General features: G+C 38.4%; 3 protein-coding genes across 6 annotated transcripts in view; 2 read left to right on the top strand and 1 right to left on the bottom strand.

Annotated features, from left to right (window-relative positions):
• Positions 1 to 2,695, top strand: LOC113237435 (claspin). 2 transcript variants are annotated; one of them, XM_026473905.1, is made up of 3 exons: positions 1 to 149; positions 233 to 338; positions 1,004 to 2,695. In XM_026473905.1, exons 1-3 carry the CDS (start codon positions 129 to 131, stop codon positions 2,380 to 2,382), a joined length of 1,506 nt encoding a protein of 501 aa, XP_026329690.1. In that variant the 5' UTR covers positions 1 to 128; the 3' UTR covers positions 2,383 to 2,695. The 2 variants fall into 2 exon arrangements, with proteins under 2 accessions (XP_026329690.1, XP_026329689.1); XM_026473904.1 differs by having other exon boundaries at positions 470 to 2,695.
• Positions 2,696 to 3,050: 355 nt separating this feature from the next.
• Positions 3,051 to 11,790, top strand: LOC113237051. The gene is made up of 3 exons (XM_026473297.1): positions 3,051 to 3,227; positions 7,231 to 7,425; positions 10,950 to 11,790. The coding sequence occupies exons 2-3, from the start codon at positions 7,237 to 7,239 to the stop codon at positions 11,112 to 11,114; spliced, it is 354 nt and encodes a 117-aa protein (XP_026329082.1). The 5' UTR covers positions 3,051 to 3,227; positions 7,231 to 7,236; the 3' UTR covers positions 11,115 to 11,790.
• Positions 11,791 to 11,942: 152 nt separating this feature from the next.
• LOC113237049 (nipped-B-like protein) overlaps positions 11,943 to 21,605 on the bottom strand; it is a 28,473-nt gene continuing 18,810 nt past the window's right edge. For all 3 annotated transcript variants that reach the window (XM_026473295.1, XM_026473294.1, XM_026473296.1), the window contains 7 exons: positions 21,407 to 21,597; positions 20,681 to 20,877; positions 20,309 to 20,432; positions 16,783 to 16,929; positions 15,649 to 15,842; positions 13,454 to 13,637; positions 11,943 to 12,726 (listed from right to left, as the gene is read on the bottom strand). In XM_026473295.1, coding sequence (XP_026329080.1) covers positions 12,547 to 12,726; positions 13,454 to 13,637; positions 15,649 to 15,842; positions 16,783 to 16,929; positions 20,309 to 20,432; positions 20,681 to 20,877; positions 21,407 to 21,597 — 1,217 coding nt within the window. In that variant the 3' untranslated portion in view covers positions 11,943 to 12,546. The remainder of the gene's footprint in view (positions 12,727 to 13,453; positions 13,638 to 15,648; positions 15,843 to 16,782; positions 16,930 to 20,308; positions 20,433 to 20,680; positions 20,878 to 21,406; positions 21,598 to 21,605) is intronic.

Here is a 21,605-nt window from a genome sequence, read left to right as displayed (position 1 = left end):
TATAAAACCTTGTCATTGCAATAATATGACGTTACTTTCATCCCGACGCAAACGAGAAATACAACTCCATACAGTGAGAAGTAGTGGACGTTTACCTATTTACTTGGGTGTATACCCATATAACAAAAATGTCTAGACTCTGTTATTTGGTACGAAGTGATGAACTTATACAATTTGCTCAAGTTATATTTTGACGCTAATCATACATTTAAAAACATAATTCCTGTTGCAGTTGTTAATATGGGCGATATGTGAGGGAGTGTTTGCTAAAGAAGAGAAACATAACGGATTTGTCCAACCTTTGGATTTCGGTCCCATTTTCGGAGATGGAGAGTTTGGTTAGTATTTAATAAGGACACTCACTATTGTCACTTAACACAAGGCTTTTTGCATGCACTTTTAAATTTTTAACATCTTATTATATATAATTATAATATTTATATACCTAATGGTGATATGGTTTTTTCAGGAGTAGCCGCGTTGGCTTCAAGTCCAATTGCCGCAGCAATGCTTAAAGTAGATAAGAGTCAATACCCACAATTATTTGACACTATTGTCAGTAGTTCTATAGATTCATTGCAAAGAAGTATAGCACCTAAAGAAAATATTTTCTCCTCTGAACACTTCGGGTTTAATCCGATACCAAGTCAAGGCTTTCATCCTCCCGGGCAAGCAGCCAGGCTTGTCCAACCACCACCGCAACAGCACCAGCAACACCAATCGTACACTCACTTGCCGATCCGCCAGCAAATTTCCAGTCCCTTACGATATGATATCAGGCAAATACACGATGCTGACTATAAAGTGTACAAGCCTGAAGAAGAAAACGAACAAGGGGAAGATATACTTTCTGCCTTGAAACAAAACCCTAGTGTGTCTTCGTATTTTAAACCCGCCGTAACGAATTTAGAGGTGGCTCACCCATTGAAATATCGTAGAGAAGAATTGGATGAAAATAGTGAAATTGATCAATACAATTACAAGCCTAATGCTTACGTTACAGGACCAGCTCGTATTCGTCGATATGCAAGAGGACGAAGCGAGAGATTAAGCAAAAGTAGTGAGGACGATGATGACTCTTATGACTACAAAGACTACCGTTTCAGGCCCAAGGCTTTTGATAGCGACTTCTACAGCGCCAGTTATAAGGAACGTAAAGATCCCAACAAAGATTATGAATATCCATTTGGTAGCGGATACGATTCCGGTTACGACCACAAGGAGTATGAAAGGATAAAATCTCTTTCAGAAAAGCAGGCCGCTGAAATCAAACAAAATCCAGGAAATTGCAAAGAAGTGCTGAGAGATGGAATGACCTGCATGACCTGCAAGGACCCTAAAACAGGCGGTAATTATGAATCTTGTTCTTATGTAGCCGAGCCTAAGAACAATAAATATGCGTACTCCAAAGAAAAGAAATTTGACAGCAATGATGAACCCGATGAACCTGAACAACAAGGCGAGCAACCGAAAAAATCCGAAAAATACCACGAAGCTAAAGACGATGCCGGTGAGTACTCCTCTCCTTCAGAGTCAGATAAAACTCATAGTGACTATAAAAAAGGAGACGTAGAATCTGATGATAAATATAAAACCTATTATGCACCTAAATCAGCACCAAGCGAAGCTTTGCGAAGCGAGTCGTCAGAAAGCGACAGTTCTGAAGAAAAGTCAGATTCGCTTACCAAACCTTACAACTACAAACAGGCTTTGCCTGGGTTCTACAGTAACACTGAACCTAAAAAAGATGTAGAGCATGTTTTAGCAGAATTTAAAAAAAAGGATAGATCCGCTTGTAAAAAAGTGCAAAAGAACGGCATGACCTGCTTCCAGTGCATTGATAACAACGGTTTGAAAAATGAAGAGTGTATGTTTGTGTCTGAATCAGCCCCGAAACGCAGCCACTTAGCTTATCAAGAAGTTAAAGAATTCACGTCCAAACCACCGAGCATAGACGCAGGACACGAAGGAGCCGAGAGTCGAACTGTAAGCACGAGCGCACCACCTGCATTCAAGCCTGCCGCATTGGTTGTGTCTAACCCCGGCTACGGCAAAAAACTGAAACGCAAGAAAGCTCGTCAGCCAAAAAAGCAAGTCACAGCAGCCACTAGCACTGTGTCGACGGCAGTACCGGCTACTCAATCGCCAGTGAAATCAAAAATCAAGAGAAGCGTTGACTCTGAGGCTGAATCTCAAGCAGACATTGTAGACGAAACCAATGTAGCACCTCCTGAAGAATTTGCAGGATCTAATTCTAACGGTGCTTTTTGGGCCGAGACTAGGCCGCGTTATAGCGCAGCTTTGGGCGTAACTCTACCTGAATTCATGCTAGCGAGGTCGGAACACGAAGCTTCCTTCGACGAGATGGTGGCGGGCGCGTAAGATAGTTGTAGCTGGTGATATTAGCCAACACAAACAGTGTTAGTAGAGCGTGTCCGTTGTACAACACCGTTTAGATAAAAGCCTGATCAAAAGTTAACGGTTTGTAAAAAAGTATCCGTTGCGTAACAAAATGAGATTTCACAGTTTGTCGCGCTATAAATCAGACTCTAAAAGTTTCTAAACAAGTCAATAGTAAAAAACAATAGAAATCTGCCTTGAACGATTTAACAAAAAGTTGTCTGTTGAAGTTTTTAGAATTATTCAGCTCTTGCCAAAAATGGATTTAATTGATACAGATTCTGAACGAGGACTGTTCCTTTCTTTGTTATCTAGTTATAATTGTTGAAGTTAATAAATTTGATATTATTTTGTTATTGATGTTTTCTGTTGTTTTACCTACTTATTACTTACGCATCATACATTATAAAAAACGCACAATACATGTATTTAAAATTGATTTAATTAAGAAAGCCGTTTAACGTGGCTCAATTGTTGGCATGGATTTCGGTCAGTGTCCTAGATGTCAATACGGTGTCTGATGTTCTTATTTCGGCTGGTAATTGTCCAAAACTCGTACGTCACCAGGAACAGTATGGGTAATCACATGCTCCCGCAGTCGGGAGAGAAAGTAATGAATTCAGTCGTATACTGCTCATGCATCTGTTCACATAGAGCGAATTATAAATAATTTCGTAAGCGCCAGTAATAAAGCCGATAGATAAACCGCGCAACTGTTGTAAACGCGCCAGAAACAGACTGTTGTTTTGTGCGAAACCGGCACATTGTTTTATTTAAAAGTGAGATTACTACGATCTTTTTTGTTTATCGGAGAGACTTCGATATCAGTAAGTGCAAATCATATGTATTATAATTTCTCATCCAAACTTCAATCCTGTCAATAAGATCGAATACCAAGAGCGAGTACCTATCTATTTATGTCAATGATATTTTTAAAGTAGGTCATATACAAATATCAGACTAAGCTTTTGAAGCCAAAGTTCCTAAAAACAAGGAACACATTCAAATGAACACATATATCTTTTCCTTTTTGACCTCCAGACTGTTTACAGGAAGCAATTTTTATTAGAATATTAGCGATCTAGAATGTATTATGTATATTAAAACAGTATAAATAAAACGGCGTAGAAAAAATTGCTTTTTGTGCCTTTGCCAAGTAACCGATTCAATAAAAACTATTATTGCGTAGCGATTTTGTACAGTCCATCTGATTTTTATTTTCGTTCCAAAACAAGCTATAAAAAGCCGGGAGTGTAGATATTTGTACAACCATGTTACTTTCATTAGATACACTAGTCATTTCGCAAAAATATAGTACGAAATAGTGAAAACGAAGGTTATTAATAAAAGATTTTATGAAATAGAAAATTAGTAACAGTACAAATATAATCAGAAACCACGAGGCAAATATAATATACTATTACGTATTTCAAAATTAATGAACCTAGTTAAACACAAGGTTTCAAAACAACAAGTCTAAAAGAATTAATACTTACGTACCTACTCAAATTAAATGAAAACAATTGTACAATTTCGTGCACGTGCGGTCCATTACACCGCAACCATAACTACTGTTGTGGTTGTGCGTGGTGCGTTTTGCAAATTATTGCAATTAATTAAAAAAACAAATCGAAGGTAAAATACCTACTTTACTAAGTCTGGTTTGGAACATAATAAGTCGTATTCAATTCTTCTACCTTACCTACATAGAGACGCGTCGGTGTAGCTATCAAGAGTATATTTTGCCTTAACCCTTCCGGCTTTTCTACATATACATAAAATATACCGGAACTCTATCTTCAACATTTTTTAAAATAATATATCAAGTGATGGGACGAATAAGTCAGGTGCATGATAGTAAAGGACACACATGCCTATCTATAACAGTTGCAGTGCCATTCAGAGTTTCAAAGGTCTCTGCGCCTGTCACCCTGAGACATAAGTTGACAAGTCTCATATGCCTGTAATTTCACCAGCACTCTTGCTCTTCTAAACCGGAACGCAGTAATCCTTGCATTACTGCTTGACGGCAGAAATAGGTAAGTTGCCAGTACTTCCCTGGACTAACCCTTTCACAAGGAGCTTTACTGCTATTGAACACTGTTATCCGTTAGCAGAAACGTAAACAGGCTGGGTCATCACAATCTTTCCCAAGATTCTAAAGATTAAACAGTGAAAAGCACCAGGACCTCAGCTTTCTACTTGGTAATTCCCTATAAGTCAAAGTTAATGCACTTTCTTGCTATAAAATGATATCTAAAAAATTAAAGGACCGACTGAGGGTCTTATTCCAGAACTCTACTCAATGCTGAAGTCAGGACTTGAGTATGATTTAAAGCACTGAAAATCATACTCAAGTCCTTGCCATTAGGGTCGTATTTCCAGTGTTTGAAATCATACTCAAGTCTGCTCAAGTCCTGACTTGAGCATTGAGTAGAGTTCTAGAATACGACCCTGAGAGTCCCAGGTGCTGGTAGCTACCTTGTCCAGTTTATTTGCATTCTCATATAAAGGGTTTTTGTTCATCGTGTAATCATGCGATCAGTCAAATGACTGTGAGCTTATGGGTTGCGTGATTCATGTAGAGTTAACTCTCCAGCAGCAGCCCGATTGGATTGTAGCTGGATTTTCAAATTAGTTGATCCAGTTTAAGATTATGTGCCTCTTAAGACGTCTCATTGAATCTGAGATCGTCAGTTGCCCTGCCAGCAATTTAGGATGGTGATGCAGTCGCTTTTTGTATTTAATTTAAAGAGTTAAAAAGATATACTTCCAGCATTTTGGATACGTTGCCGCCGTTTAGGAGCTAAATTGAAAGAAATACCCATTTACTAAGTATACAACTTGCAAATGTAATGAAGAATCAAAAAGCTAGAATATAATTTGGCGAACCTTGACCTTCGATCAAATTTCTTTAGTTTCATTAGAGCTCTTAGATTTTACACGCTTCTCATTCACGGTATTTCGTAATTAACTACCTAATTACCATATTAGATAAATTTATTTTGATGCGAACATTATTGTACCAATGTTGCTTACCTACAGTGGTATTTGTAAATAGTGTTTTGTATGAAATGTTTATTTATTTATTTATAGAGACTAGTTTTGCTACAAATAGGCCTACCTATAATTCGGCCCGGAGGGTGGCCGAACAGCGGAATATTCGACCAAACTACTGGGCCAAAGCTTGCCAGATACTGACTTATCATTTCCGGGACAACTTACTAGGTTAAGGGAGACGGGCCGTTTACTACTAGAACTAATTTGTCAAATCGCCATCTATCTAATTGGACGTAACATAACATACCATGGATGTAACGTTGTTTTCTACCGTTTTTTGTTTGTTTTTAACACTCATTGAGTATTAAAAAGAATTCACTGATGATATCAAGAAATAACTCAAAGTACCTAAATAATCTAAAGGCTCACGCACATTATGGCGGGCCGCACTGCACCGCATCGTATAACAATAATTCTTCCTAAATCACTTTCGTATATTTTATGTATAAAATAAAGATTTGTTACATATCTATGTAACAAATCTTTGAAGATGTGGTGGTTGTAAGATTACCTTAATGTACAACCACCACATCACTACATATTCTCACTACCGTATCTGTCTGAGCGCGGTAAACTCAAAAACTACAAAACAATGACGGAGCAAAGATTAAACGATCTTGCTTTGCTTAACACAGAAGCTAATTTTTAAAGAAAATTTAAAAAAATTTGCTTGTGAGGATTTAATTAATGATTTGGCTGAGCTAAGTGCAGACGAGTTTTGTAACACATTGTAAAACACTTATTATATCTAATTTTGTATGAGAATGAACCCATACTTAAATAAATTAAATCTAAAACCGTTTTAAATGTTTTATTTAAATTTGAAACCTCCGAAAATAATTAAAACTAGCAGCTATTATAGTTAACTAAAGTTCTGAATCGATTTCTACCAGTACATGATAAGTGCTGAGGAAGGGGCGGCTGGTACTGAGTTCAAGGCCTGGGGCCTAGGGCGGCCAAGACTGCAAAACCGCCATTGGTCACATCAATGGATAGGTTCATCACTGATCAATTCGATAATTTGAATTTACAAAATTTCAGCTTATTCATAAACGTCGTCTTGTAATGATTTAAGATCGCTACTAAGTATTAAAAGAGTCTTGATCATTTGAGTTGGTATGATCCACGATGGTAAAGGATTATAAATTTTGACGACTTTCGTTGTCCAGTGGCTTGCACGTCGGTTTTCATGGTGGTGCCACCTCTGAGGTCCCAGGTTCAATCACCGGCCGGGTCAAAACTTTTTTATATTGTCTCGGGTCTGGCTGTTTGTCGTACCGTCGTAGTTTCCCTATTTCCATAACACAAGTGCTTTGCTTACCTACTTACTTTAGATCTGAGCAACGCATGTGATGTTGTCTAATGTTTATTTATTTGTAATACACGAAAAGATTAGCTGGAATAAATCGCTTTATGGGATAAGCTCGCCTTTGAACGTCTTAAATTCTATGTTAAAATGTGTAATTTGTTTTGTTGCAACATATAATAAAGTGTTTACATACACATTCGTACATTTCGAGTTGGAGATGCACCATCTGAGTGGCATCTCAGTCGATACGCACTTACCATCGAACTTAAGGCTTAATTTATATTGCGGCGGTACGGAATTGCAGCGAATTTTTGTAACGACATTGTACAACATAATGAACTTTATGGTCAATTGTGTAACGTATAAACTAGATACGAGCCAAAACCTTTTGCGGAATTCTCGCGAATGCGCGAGCATTAATATCGTAAGAGCCTAAGAGCCTTTATTTCATTTCTTTCTAGCAAAAAATGAGCAAGGAACAGACAGAATTTGAAGAGGAAGAGTACGTAGATGTCCGGTCACTGCCGCTGAAACCGCCACAGCCGCAGCTGCAGCCCGAGCGTGCTTCACGCCGCCCGTGGCACCCCGTCATGTGGGACAACTCCATCATCGGATTGCCTACGCCTGACCAGGAGCTCACTGACCAGGAGAAAAAGGTAAATTTGTATGTACAAACCACATGCTACAGAGTGTTCTAGAAAACGGGCTAAAAGATCCTCAATAGCAGTGGTCACCCTGTATGTGACTGCGTCCTTACTTAATGTCGCTAACTCTCACAGTAAGCATGGCGATTACAGATTCTTCTTAGAAAGTTATTTACATAGTGCTCTGTTAACAGCTAGCGACTTATTTTCGTTCTTATTCAGTGTTGCTAACGTTCTGCATTATAAAGGTTTCTTAAAGAGTCTATAATGCCTCAGCTCGAATTCCAATTTGTCCCATACTAATCGGTTCATTTTCTTTGGCTTTATTTCAGATTTTTTTTTACAAACGAAAAGCCATTTGAACAATTTATATCGTATAGTATACGTGTTCAATTTAATTTTGATATAAAAAAAACCTTGGTATATGTATGCATTGAATACAGCGGTTTTCTTGTAAAATGTAGAAGTTTGTGTTATTTTTTCCATCGTGAAAATTTTTAGGAGTCGTATTATCACAACGTATAGTAATCAGCGTATATTAATTTTACTATATATTTTTTCCAAAGTTATTGATTCAACGCTTTCACTGTTATGCGGAATTAACCAAAGCCATTTGATGTAGTAGAAGACTTTAGACTTAAATTCTTTCCTTCTGAAACTCAACGTGCCAAATTCTTAATTAGGTGTCCGTGACTTCATATAAAGCAAACATTGACAGATAGTTATTCAACTCGAACAGATTTTGTCTACATCTGGCAATACGCCAAAATAGCATTTCATACAAATCGATAGTTCGTCCCGTTGACGATACGCCTCATTTAAGTTATTCGTTACATGTGCTTTTTGAATATCAAAACAACGTTTGAGCCAAGTATTACGACAATCTAGAAATACGACGCCAATGACAAAAGCAACTTTATTATTAGATTTAATAGCATTCCACGTTTCATTCATTATTTTGTTATTGAAGTAGTTTTCAAAATGTCCGCTAACAAGTCTGAGTGTCGTATTCCAGACCTCTACTCAATGCTCAAGTCAGGATTTGAGCAGACTTGAGTGTGATTTGAAGCACTGGAAATACGACCCTAATGGCAAGGACTTGAGTATGATTTTCAGTGCTCACTGCAATACTCAAGTCCTGACTTGAGTAGAGTTCTGGAATACGACACTAAGGGTCGTATTCTAGAACTCTACTCAATGCTCAAGTCAGTATTTGAGTATGGTTTAAAGCACTCGAAATCATACTCAAGTCCCTGACATTAGGGTCGTATTTCCAGTGCTTGTGTTTCCAGTGCAATCCTGACTTAAGCATTGAGTAGAGTTCTAGAATACGACTCCTCTACTTAGTGCTCTAGTCAGGATTTGAGTATGGTTTAAAGCACTCGAAATCATACTCAAGTCCCTGCCATTAGGGTCGTATTTCCAGTGCAATCCTGACTTGGGCATTAAGTAGAGTTCTAGAATAAGACCCTTAGTAATGGTCAATACTGCCCTCCTTGTCAGAACTTGTATTTGCATTTCGGTAACTTACGAGATACTGACACTAGTTTTATTGTCACCTTATCAAATGTCTATTACGCTGATTATGCTTACCAATAAAATTGAATCTAAATAATTAATTGATTTTTTATTTAATTTGACGATGTTTTACCACCGTGATATTCATATATTTTTTTGTGAAATTGCTCCACTAATTTTGTAATAATAAAGATCGAACACAAAAAAAACTCCTGACTCCTGACTGAATCTGACCGGACTTGAACCTTACGGCGTTGAAAACTGAAAAAACCCTATACAAAGAGCCATAACCGACACATAGAAGAATTTTGTCGACTGTGTCTTAGTTGGTAGAACGACGCTACGGTATAGCGTAGTCGCAGGTTCAAGTCCTGTCAGGTCGAAGGAATTTTTCCTTGTGTTCGATCTTTGTATTAATAATTGAAACTAATTATTAATAGGTAATAAGGTTCGTTCCGTTGCTTAGTTGGCATAGCGTCTGGCACGGTTTGCTAGGAGACGTCAGTTCGAATCCGGCCGGATCGAAGGAATTTTTTCTAAGTGTTCGATCTTTGTATTGATAATATATTACAATCTAGTGGAGTAATTTCACAAAGAATAATTGAATATCAATTCAATAGAAATTGAATTGAAATTAAATTTAATAAGATATTAAAAAACTGATTAGAGGGGGTTGGTTGTAGATCTCGTTTCACTGATCCCAGAAAAGTTTATAAGGGTAAGTTTCAGGTTAGTCTTTTGTACCTAATTACAGTGGTGTTTAAGTATTCTCGAATATTATCATGAAGTATTATTTAATGTTCAAGTGTAGCAACTCGAATACTTAAATAATAAAAATTGGGTAGAGAAAACTAAGCTGAAAATTACCCATAACTGCTGAAAATTTCGATTATGTTAGTTATGACAAGGTGGGCAGAATAGATGCCATGGAATGAGCAATAGCTCGTCATAATAACACCCTATAATAGTGAGAGTCAGAATGGCGGGTGTACCTTAATGGATCCTGACAAATTTGGTATCAAAAAAATGTCTGACTGAATCAGTCAACCCGTGATCATGGAGCGTGCAACCGTTCCGAAATATCGGGAAAATAATAAGAAGTCATACCGTGGTAAGAAACCTGATACTAGTGATAATCATAAAATGTACCTAATTTGAACTATTTAGTAGGTACTTCTGTTTAAAAAATTTGTACCTCAATCAGAACGAAGTTATAGCAATATCAAAGGTACAGCCGCCGTATTGACTGTCAATATGGCACCTCGAATGACTAGTATTTATTTAATAACTATAAAAACTTCTTATTCCAAAAATTTGTACCTCAATAGTACTCTGAAGTAAAGGAAACCCAGCTCGATCTGCTGGTTAGTTTCTGAGATATAAGACAAAATATGTTGAGATTTCAGAGTGCCGTGTGCATCTTAGCGAATCCTGACATATTTGGTACCAAAAAAAGTACCAAAATTGTACTATCTAGTACTTATTCTTAAAAAAATTGTACCTCTATCATAACGAAGTTATAGCGAAATCAAAATTGTAAATATTTTCGCAATTTTTTTTAAACAAAAATCCGCCATTTATTTGGTTACCTAGGCAAAGATTCCACCATTCAGCCTCTTCATTTGTCAGTATCTTTCCGACCATTGCTTGCATGAAATAAACTATATAAGACGCTTGTCACCTTTTCCCTCAAAACAAGGAAAGATACTGACATATAAAGAGGCTGTATGGTATATAACCTTTGCCTAGGTACCCAAATAAATGGCGGAAATTTATTTGAAAAAATTACAAAAATGTTTACAATTTTGATTTCGCTATAATTTCGTTATGATCATAGATTTTGTACCTATATACTAAATGTATGGTTATGATAGAGGTACAAATTTTTTAAGAATAAGTTCTAAATAGTACAATTTTGGTACATTTTTTTCATATCAAATTTGTCAGGATCCGCCGTTCTGACTCTCACGCTGTAATATCATCTTGAAGATGACCAGAAACGTACTTTTTTTTTTCAGAGACAAACAACTCAGCAGCGCGAATACCCCCATAAGCAGCGCATACGCAATCTTCGGCGTCTGATTGAGCAGGGCAAAGTGAAGCCGGACTCAGAGATGCTCATTTTCTTCCTTTGCAACAAGTTCGCCGTCTCCGACGAACGGGAGAAAAAAGTCTCTTGCTAATATTTCTTATTATTTATTATAAACGCTGGCGGGTTATACTATATATATAACAAGCCCATACAAAGTTTATAAACTGGTTTACAGTAGCAGGTTGACAAATTTATGCTACATTCCTAATGTTTAGGATGCGTTTCACAAAAAAAATATTCTGCTCAGTTTCAAACGGCCAGTTGCATTGCTAAAGCAAAAATCATGTAAATATGAGACCTTGATGACGGGCAGTTTTTGTCTTTACAAAAGCGTGGTGCTTAGGTAGAAAAGGGTTTATTATATCTGGGGGTACGAGGCAGGGAAACGAATTAGGTCTTTGTAATCAGTTTCGTTTTTGTCCTTGGTTAACAGTATTGACTTCATTTTAGGACAACGCATAAAAACCTTGGTACTGTGTTATAAATTGATTTATTTATAGAGTGCAGTTTTGACATGCGATAGTAACTGGATTCATTACATTTAATGCTTGGTTTCTATCAACTTGCAACACATTGTTTAGGTTATTTATCGTAACGTTTTACAGTCGCATTTCAAAACAGTACTTTAGGTTTAAATTATTTTGTACAAGGTAAAATGGTGGGATCATACAAATAGACATTGAAAGAAATGTATTACTTGTGACACGCACTTGAATATAAGTTTAGAGTTGTACGAACCCATCATTTTTAGAAATGTAAACTTGTATTATATACTTTGTACTCGTGATATCTAAAATACTCATTATAGGGTTATAAATAGAAAAATAATATTTGTAAAAAATCTATCTTTGCAACTTTAATGTTTCCTCTTATTCATAAGAAATGCAGATAATTGCAAAATCTACATTTTTAACACATATAAATTAATTTCCGGTACACAAAATTATAATGTGCATAAATTATGCAGAATTTGTTCTAATTCTGTGTCAGCAGGGGCAAATCATTCGCACTTCGCCCAACACTCACACACGTTCTTTTCATCCAACCGGATACCGGTATAACCACCGAAAAAATCTCTTACACCAATCGAATGACAAAATAGATTCAGCAACTATACGACATTCAAACAACACAAACTGGAATAATCGAATGCGAAAGACAGACATCACTGTTGTTACATATACTTTATATTCTTCATAAAAATTATCTACACACAAGACTTTAATATAAAAACAAATCGAGTTTCTCAAATATAACTAATATAAAGTATTTAAGATCGCCGCGGGAGGCGGGCGCGGCCGGCGGGCCGCCGGTATAATGTACAACAACGGTCTTAGCGGTCGCCTGCCGCGGCGCCTCCGCCTGTGCGGGGCCCCGACGGAAATAAATAATCCAGAACATAAATCGAGTCTTCTCAACGAAAGAAGCCGGGCGACACCTAGCTCTCATCGGAGCAACGCCGGCAAGCACTATAATACACTGTATAAGTATTGAGTCTATCGGGCGGTGCCGCGGGGCGTCGGCTAGGTGGCGGGCGGGGGCGGCGCGGGGTCGGCGCCCCCGCCCTTCGCGCCCCCTGCGGCTCCCGCGCCCAAGCTCGTGCCGGCGCTGGCGTTGGCGGTAGCGGTGGCAGTGGCCCCGCCGGCCTGGGCCTCCTCGTCCTCCTCCTCCTCGGGGTCGAACTTTAGCATAAGCTGCTTCAACTGCAATAAAACGAGGTGTCAAAATACTGCAACCATACAAAGTCAAAGAATCGTTTATTCCATAGGCAAAATTAATAACGCACACACTCAACATAGCCCCGCACTAGGGAAACCCTGTGTCGCGGGTGCCATGGACACACACATAGACAAACACAAATTACACCCAAACTCACGAGAGAAATAAATGTAGGCCATACAAATATTTCTCCCGGCCCGGGAATCAAACCTGGGACCTCTACGTGGCAGTCCGGCATCGTAACCGTTCGGCCACGGTAACCGTTCGTGTATATAATTGTTTACACTTGAAAACGTCATTTTTTTAAGCTACTGCTCGTTCACTACGCTGACCTCCCTGAGAAGTAACGAGTAACAAATTCTTTTCAAATAAACTTAAATGCTGTGGAATACACTAATCTAGATTGCACACAATTATGGTTCAAAAACCATAAACCATAATTGTGTGGAATCTAGACTCATGGTGTCTTTCCATACATCCTTATCCAACACATACTCTTTAATTTTGTAATATATGAGTTTTGAATTAAAATACTTTATTGTAAGTTTTAAACTTAGGATAAGATAATCTTATATATGCTCCGGAATCTTCTTTCATTCAACACGATACATCTCTTTGATTCTAATGAACTCCACAAACCGAGAGCCGCGCAGTTCTAGTACATGTACATGTTCGACTGTTTGTTGTAGAAACAGTGTGTTGCTTTCGTACCTCGAGGTAGTCGTCGACGAGCCGCCGGCGGCCGCGTTCGTCGAGCTCGTCGAACTCGTCGTCCTCGTTGGACTCCTTGAGCTGTGCGATCGTGGCCTTTGGCTCGAACACGGGCGCATGCCGCCGCGATATCGCTTTCTCGTACACCTTTGCCGCCTCCGACGGAGAATATTGATTGATTTTTCTGAAAGACAAGTAGGATTTAAAGCAGATGAATATCATAGAACCATAAGTCAATTACAAGTTAAAAAAACAGTTTCAAATTTCAAGATAACACGATAATGAAAATTTTTCCCAAAAGCATGCGTAAGCAATTCGCAACAACATGTTTAAAATTTCCATACAGATTGTCGGATCGCTGTTTGTGTGCTAAAGCGTGAAACACAAAGACAGCGGGTGCGGGTCGTGTCGGGACCGCGGCGGGTCTAATTCCGTGAATTTATACGGGACAACATCACACCGAGCGCGGGCGCGGTCCCAACGTCCGCTTTATAAGGGAACAAAAAAAATAGTTCAATCCTTACGTAAAAATGGTCACTATCGTGAATAGAGCAACTTAAAGTAGTTTAAATTTAAATCTTCTATGAATCAAAATCAATAGTTGTCGCTGCAATGTTTCCAAGTGGCTCGTCATGAGCCAATGTGGCTATAGAGAGTTTAAGGCTGGTTTCACAGCTGTGTGTATGGTCCGTACGGACTGTCCGCATGCGGGCCATTCGCAGTAGAATCCGCACTGCTCTGAATCGAGCTTTTAATTTAGTGCGGATATCCACGGAGATAAGACAGTCGCCTATAATGAACGCACGGATGGCTTTTGCGGAGTTCACACGGAGCGTGTTCAGTACGGAGCAATCTGCGTCGCTGTAAAATGATGTTCTAACGCCACACAGGTAGCAGGTGCTCCACGCGGACGATCTGCATTGCTGTGAAACCAGCCTTAGATGTTTAAGATAGATAACTTGTTTATGTACTGAATCACAGTACATTACAAACAACTTATGACAGGTACAGGCCCATATCTTTCTACATTAGTTTTGATTATAGTGACCCTCTCTACCTACCCTGAGCATACGAGAAAGGCACTATAACCTGTTCGCGCACAATAACCTTATAAGTTCAGGTTCTGACCCCAGATCAGCCAGTGTACAGTTTGTCACAGACCTCTGTCACTTGACTTCATTCGGTTCTCGAGAGCCTAGTGCCTCGGGTGAGCCACCCCGGGTGCACGTACAGTACCCACCCAATTTTCCAGATAGGTACCGGAGCTGTAGACACGCTCACTTCCCGTTGCGCGTTGCACAACTAGCGGTTGCCACCACTAAGCCGTCGATTCTAAAGTTTTCCCATCTCTAGCTATTATTGATATAAATATCGGACAAACACAAAGAAAAAATCCTTCGATCCGGCTGGATAAGCATGATGATGGATGTAGCCCCGGTCTGGCAAACAGTCGCTGGTTCGTGTCCAGCAGGATCGAAGGAGTTTTTCTTTGTGTATATTCGAATTTTGTATCAATAATAACTTAATAATAATAAAAGGTGGAAGCGGTAATTGGAAAGAAAAGAAAAAAGTGCTACGTGTATGCGTGTGAGCAAGGAGTTGTGTGTTTGTAGATGAATGGGTGTTTTGCTCTGTGTTTTTTATTTTATATGGTACAACAACAGATAACAGACTACCAATAATACTTAGACGTGCTACATATGTATCATTATAAATCTGATATCCAATTATTATTGTACACAACATTCACATTAAGACAATACATAATATAAAAGGAAACGTTAAACAAAATAAGGACGGCATTTTTTGCTTATACTGGAGTACAGTGTTGTTTTGAAGCATTTAATACCACAGAAAAAAATGTAATGGTGGGAACATATGCTGTTATACAATCGACACATTCTGCATAATGGTCCATTTTGTGAAGTAAACTAAACAATTCGATCAGCTGAGAATCCAGGGTAGAATTAACAATTTTATGCAAAGTAGATAGGTCTGACACTTGTCTACGATCCTCGAGACTGATCATGTTGAATTTGCGTAAGCGATCAACACTAATTAGGCAGCTTACGTCGTAGTCCGAATTTTGCACTTACATCTCAAGAATCGACGTCGAACAGACTCAATTCGTTCCATGTGGACGTTGTACATAAGGGCACCAAATAATAGTGATAGTGAATGTAAGTAACACTTACGCGTCGGTGAATCCATACAACTGCTTGAGATGCTGCTTCAGCACGAGCAGCAGCAGACAGCCGCGCGCTTGTCGCATGGCGTCGCGCAGGGGCCGCGTGTCGGCCGGCAGCTGAGCCAGCAACGTCTCCGCCACTTCGTCGTCCTCTTCTTCGTCTAACGGCTCGCGCTCTTCTGCTTGAGGTTTGTTCAGTCCCTGTGGCAGATTTATATTAACAAATCAATCATTCATCATAAGTTCTTAGGTTTTTGCGATTGTTATACAATGGAAATGAAATTGACGGCCTCGGTGGTCGCCAGGCTTGCACATCCCGGCCAGTGTAGAAAACTAACTTTTCTATTTTGTCTCGGGTCTGGGTGTTTGCGGTAGCGTCGTTGTTTCAGAGTTCCATAATACAAAAGCTTCAGCCAGAGTTTACTGCTCGTTCTTCTCAGGGAAGTCAGCACAGGGAATGAACATTAACTTATAAAAAGGACGTTTTCAAGCATTGACTTACAAATAAATGGACGACGGGTTTAATACAAAAACCACGAAAGAAATGTCCCAAGTCAACCTATTTAAACGTAATGACATGTAAAGGAATATGAAAAAGCTAAAACGTTGAACTTAAATTGTAATGTCATCACAGTACTGTCTAATTTTGCTTGCTTCGCTGTCAGTCGAACAAACGAAGACAAAAGCGTGAATGACGCTCTGTATACGATTTTAACGCCCTATAAGTTTGGACACTTTTTAGCGCGGACCCGATGTCCATATAATTGTAAGTCAATGTTTTCAAGTGTAATTTATTTTACCTATGGATTAAATCTGTGGCTCTGTGAAAAGAGGTACAAGTAAAAAAATCTAACTTTACAAGGAAACGCGAAAAACACTTAACGCAGAAAATATTTCTAAATTTAGAATACGTTGGCATAGTTTGCGATACAAAAAACCTTTCATGTTGCGTGCATCAAAGCCTATTATAGGAGATGCTGGAGTGCTATAGTAGGATAAGGAATGGCATGGTATTATGTCACGGGCTGACTTCCTGCTGGGCTATTTTGCGTGTGATAGGGTAAGGGATATTGCACCGGGACAATCACAAGCCGGATGCAATTCTCAATTTATAAACGTAGAATAAATAAAATATACTTACTTCACGAAAATGCTGCAGCAAATTAGATCCTGAGGTGGAAATGATAATGTCGATGTGGTGTATTATGAACAGGGGTTCGTCTTGCACTTGAAACGGGAAATATCCTAAGTTATCTGCTAGATACAACATTTGATCCAAGGGCGCGGTCTGGAATAACAAAACAAAATTATTTGTTTAATTAAAGAGTAAGTAAGTAAGCTATAAAATACAAAATGTCTACATCTCATTTCCGAAACGTGGTTAGACTTGGAAGGGCAAATCTATACCTTCAATGAACATTGCGCCAAACTTATTTTTTAGTCATTTACTGTTTATTTTGAAAACAGTCCTATTTATTTACTAATATTATGCTCCCCGAATTTTGTGAAAACAATAATAATAAAGAAACATAAAACAAAATAAAAACAGAACAAGTCCAAAAATTAAGTTGCCGTAATGTTCCTAGGAGGTATCTAAATTTAGGAATGAAGCTTTTTTTTATACAATGCTTCTATAACTATTAGTCAATGAAACTTCCTAGTTTGAGATAAAGCAACTCGTGAAAAGGTTACGGTTACAGTTAATAGAAACATCACTAGTTCAAAGTAAAAATGATATAATCCATTAATGTGTTTTGGTTTAGGAGGTTAAGGGTGTTAGTGAAATTACAGGCACATGGGACTTGTTAACTTGTCTCAGGGTGTCGGGCGCAGTGCCAGTGTCCCTCGGATCTTTGCGATTTAAAGCTTTGAGTGGCAACTTCAAATGCTATGGCAGGCGTGTTGCTAACACCAGGAACACGACTTGTTCGTCCTATCACTTGGGATTATAAAAGAAAAAAAAAACAATGTGGACGGTAGAGTTCCTGTATATCAATGTATTATACATGTTTATTTATTTATTTTTTATTAATAATTTTGGCTAGGATACAAGTCCTTTGAGCCATGTCTTCGTTTAATTATGTTTCTGTAAATATGGCCGCCACAAAGAGGATAGGCAATTGCTATTATTGCGTGCTTGGATTGACTCGGGATTCCTTAGAACGGGCCGATACGGGATTTTAGTTCGAGATTCGTATAATTTCGCGTTTTAATCTTCGATTAAGGCACGATAACACTATCGTATTCCACTTTAAACTAGATTTCACAAAATAATTGAAAGTCAAAATAAAAACGACACTTTTCCCTCCAAAAGGCCCAGAGCGAATCTGTTTATTTATATGTAGAAAAGTCGGAAGGGCTATGACCATTAGTGATGAAAGAGACTGTCTTTTAAGGCGTTTTATAACGACGCGACTCCATTTTACAGGACTCGACTCTAAAATTAAGACTGGAGGTTGAGTTTTTATTAATAAGACTCAGTCGTTATACTAAAAGACTCAAAAGACTTAACGACTTCAAAGACTTAAACGACTCGAGTTGTTTGTAAGAGACTTATACCTATTTTATATCTTATTACACCCGAAGTTTACAAATAAAAATGGCGTAATTAGTATGTTTTAAATAATCACGTTTACTTATAACAAAAATCGTAAAATACAATACAATAACTTGTGGGTAGAAATAAAATCACGCCATACGGCTCATGACTCGCGACTCCCGAGGTTATAAGGCGCCAGTCGTTTTAGTCGTTTTAGTCCTATAAGTCTTTAAAGCTTCGGAGGGTTAAAACACTTCGACTCGAATTCGTTTTCAGTTTTAGGGTCGTATTCCAGAACTCTACTCAATGCTCAAGTCAGGATTTGAGCAGACTTGAGTATGATTTCAAGCACTGGAAATATGACCCTAATGGCAAGGACTTGAGTATGATTTTCAGTGCTCGCTGCAATACTCAAGTTCTGACTTGAGTATTGAGTAGAGTTCTGGAATACGACCCTAAGTCTTATGACTCAAGACTTGAGGTTTGAAAGACTAGACTAGTCGTGAGGCGTTGAAAATTAGTCGAGGTTATTTAAAAGGTCTTAAAAGACTCTTTCATCGCTAACGGCCATCGAGTATATAACCAAAAATAGAGACGAAATATCATCTAATTTGTTTGAAAACTATTCTGCCATATCATTACTGTGACTAATGCGCTCTGATTGGCCAGCCCGAATTCGAAACGATTGACGGGTGTCGGCAATGGGTGTCGTCGATTGTTTCACTTCAAATCGTCCAGTTAACTTGAGATTTGCTATAATGGACGAAAATGACATATTTAATTACCGACGAAGTTTGATTCTTTTTTGTTCAGTAATAAGATGTTTTTCTGTTTTTCCCCACACCACCAAATGAAACAGAACGCCATTGTTAGAGATATTATCACAGGTCAGTTGTTGGCGCTTCTACAATTCAGTGCAAACGAGAGTTGATATTTATAAGTGATGTATCACTGATGAGTTACCAGGAATGTATGGCCCTTATTTCGTCTCTATTTCTGGTTATATACTCGATGGCCACGGTAAATATGCTCCTGATAGCTAAACGCCGTGTCTCTATCTATGTAAGAAAGAAGAAATGATATACGGCTGTTATTGTGTTCCAAACCAGACAATAGTGAAGTAGGTATTTTACTTTCGATTTATAGCTCTCGCTGGTAGAGCGACACCTCTATTGTTCTTATAAGTGTTTATGAAATTGATGATGCAAAATTATTAATTGCCGTGGTAGCCTAATGGTTTGACCTACCGCTTCCAAAGCAGAGGCCGTGGGTCCGAATCCGGGTTCGCACTTGTGAGTTTTCGTAATTTATGTGCGAAATTTACCATGAGCTTTTCGACCAAGGAAAACATCGTGATCAAACCCGCACGAAGAAGGTTCACAACCCTCGGAAAACAGAGTTCTCAACCCGCATTTATTGCATTGCGTTGAGTGTGTGAGTTATTAAACATTTGTAACATAAAGTACAAGTCGCTACTAACACAGAAACAACAACAAAAACATTAACATAAAATTTACAGAATTGTACTAACGGGCATCATTTGTTCAAACATTTTCTTACATTCACTCATCATTATATCTTACATCCAATCGTGCTATCAAACAAATCAGACTTTTTTTATAATACCAACAACAACACGTTGGCTAACAAGTCGTGCCCCTGGTGGTAAGCAACACGCCTATCCATAAAAGTTGCAGTGTCACTCAGACCTTTGAATCGCACAGATCTTAGTGGCACTGTCACTGCGCCCGTCATCTTGAGACTTAAGTTGACAAGTCCCATGTGCCTGTAATTTCACCAGGCCTCGCCTGAGAGGAGACCCGCACCCAGCAATGATATTTATAAATGGGTTGATGATGAAGTAAAATTTACGGTCATTAAATTTCATTTCATACATTAAGTTGTTGTGGAATTCTGAATTCAAGAGAACCTGATACAAGACAGGAAATAGTCTGACGTACGCATTAACCTACCAAGACGTACGTCTCTATAACTGCATGAAAGGCTGACAAATTACTTTTGATCTCTGAAATGTTGGCACTAGTACTCGCTTGTCAGTATTTTTTAAAATTTTTTAGAAAGAGAGTCCAAAACAAAGTTGCCAGGCTTTAGAAGGGTATATACTCACGGAGACATCGTCGAACTGTTTAAGTAAGGATAAGATGAGCGCCCGCCGCTGCGGTCTCGTGTTCCGTAGAAGCGAATACAAGAAACCGTTGAGCGCGCTTGGTAAATCATCTTGCTCCTTTTTCCTGTTATAAGAAACAACATTAGAATCGATATAAGGATAGTTCTCAACTGTACTTCAACTCGTCTCTTTCTATGTATCAAAGTGCTTTTACTCTATATAACTTTTTTAACTTCGTTTAGAAGAGTATACGCAATTATAAACACTTGATTTTTATTATTAATCTCTATTTTATCCATAATCCCATAGACGTACGATATCATGATATACAACTTTGCGGGAAGAAGAGAATTATGCTAAAAAATAACATACCTAAATCCACGTATAACTTTGTTCTTGGACCCAGTCTGCAGAATCTTCTGCAGTTGGTAGGAGAGCTTGATCCCGAGTTGAGCCTTCATGTGAATGAAGCCTGGGTACTTTTTATCGATCTCTTGTAGGTTTTTGTCGGCGACGTGCGATACTGTCACTTCTAAATCCGTGCTCATTGCTATTAAGTACGGAACGATCTGGAATTACACATATTATTTGGAGTAGACAAAAAAAATGTATTTTACTTTATATATGGATTGTGTGTATGGGCCACTCAACATGAATCAACCAGTATATTGACATTTTGACGACACTCGTGGCTTGCACACTGTCTGGGTTTGTGTTTGTAACACAAGTGTTATGGCAATCGGAAACTGAATGTGTGCCATAATACAGTTACTTACTTGGGGATTAGAGCAAAGTATGTGATGTTGTCTAATATTTATATTTCTTTCTATCATAATTATTTATCTTATCTATTTTTAATTGGTCATGTTATGCATCCCTCTTAATAACTCTGTACCCAGCTCTCTAGTTGACTGCTGGAGAATGGCCATTATGGCTATCTTGTGTGCAAAAAATTTTAAATAAATAAATTTAAAAACATTATGAATTTATGACATGGTAAAAGATGGAATTTTGAACGATAACAAGTTAACAGTTAACTTGTCAACTAATGGTCAATAAAATCCAGATGAAAAAAAATACTAATAGAGAAAGACTTACCTGTACAGGATGGACAAGACCCTGAGCCAGTACAAGTTGTACGACCTTCATAGCGCTGGAGCGGACCAGAGTGCTGGAGTGTAGTGATGCCCCTAAGATCTCCTTCAGATATAACTGAATCACAGTTGACGCCATTCCGGAAGATACGTCACCCATTTCCTTCAAGTTCTCATGCTTCGATCGTTTTGACCCTGAAGTT

Source organism: Hyposmocoma kahamanoa, unplaced genomic scaffold (genome assembly GCF_003589595.1).
Source record: "Hyposmocoma kahamanoa isolate Upper Pololo Valley unplaced genomic scaffold, ASM358959v1 93, whole genome shotgun sequence".
In the NCBI taxonomy this organism is placed as follows: Eukaryota; Metazoa; Arthropoda; class Insecta; order Lepidoptera; family Cosmopterigidae; genus Hyposmocoma; species Hyposmocoma kahamanoa.
The sequence above is the reverse complement of the archived record's forward strand: the minus strand, read 5'-3'. Positions and strand labels throughout refer to the sequence as shown.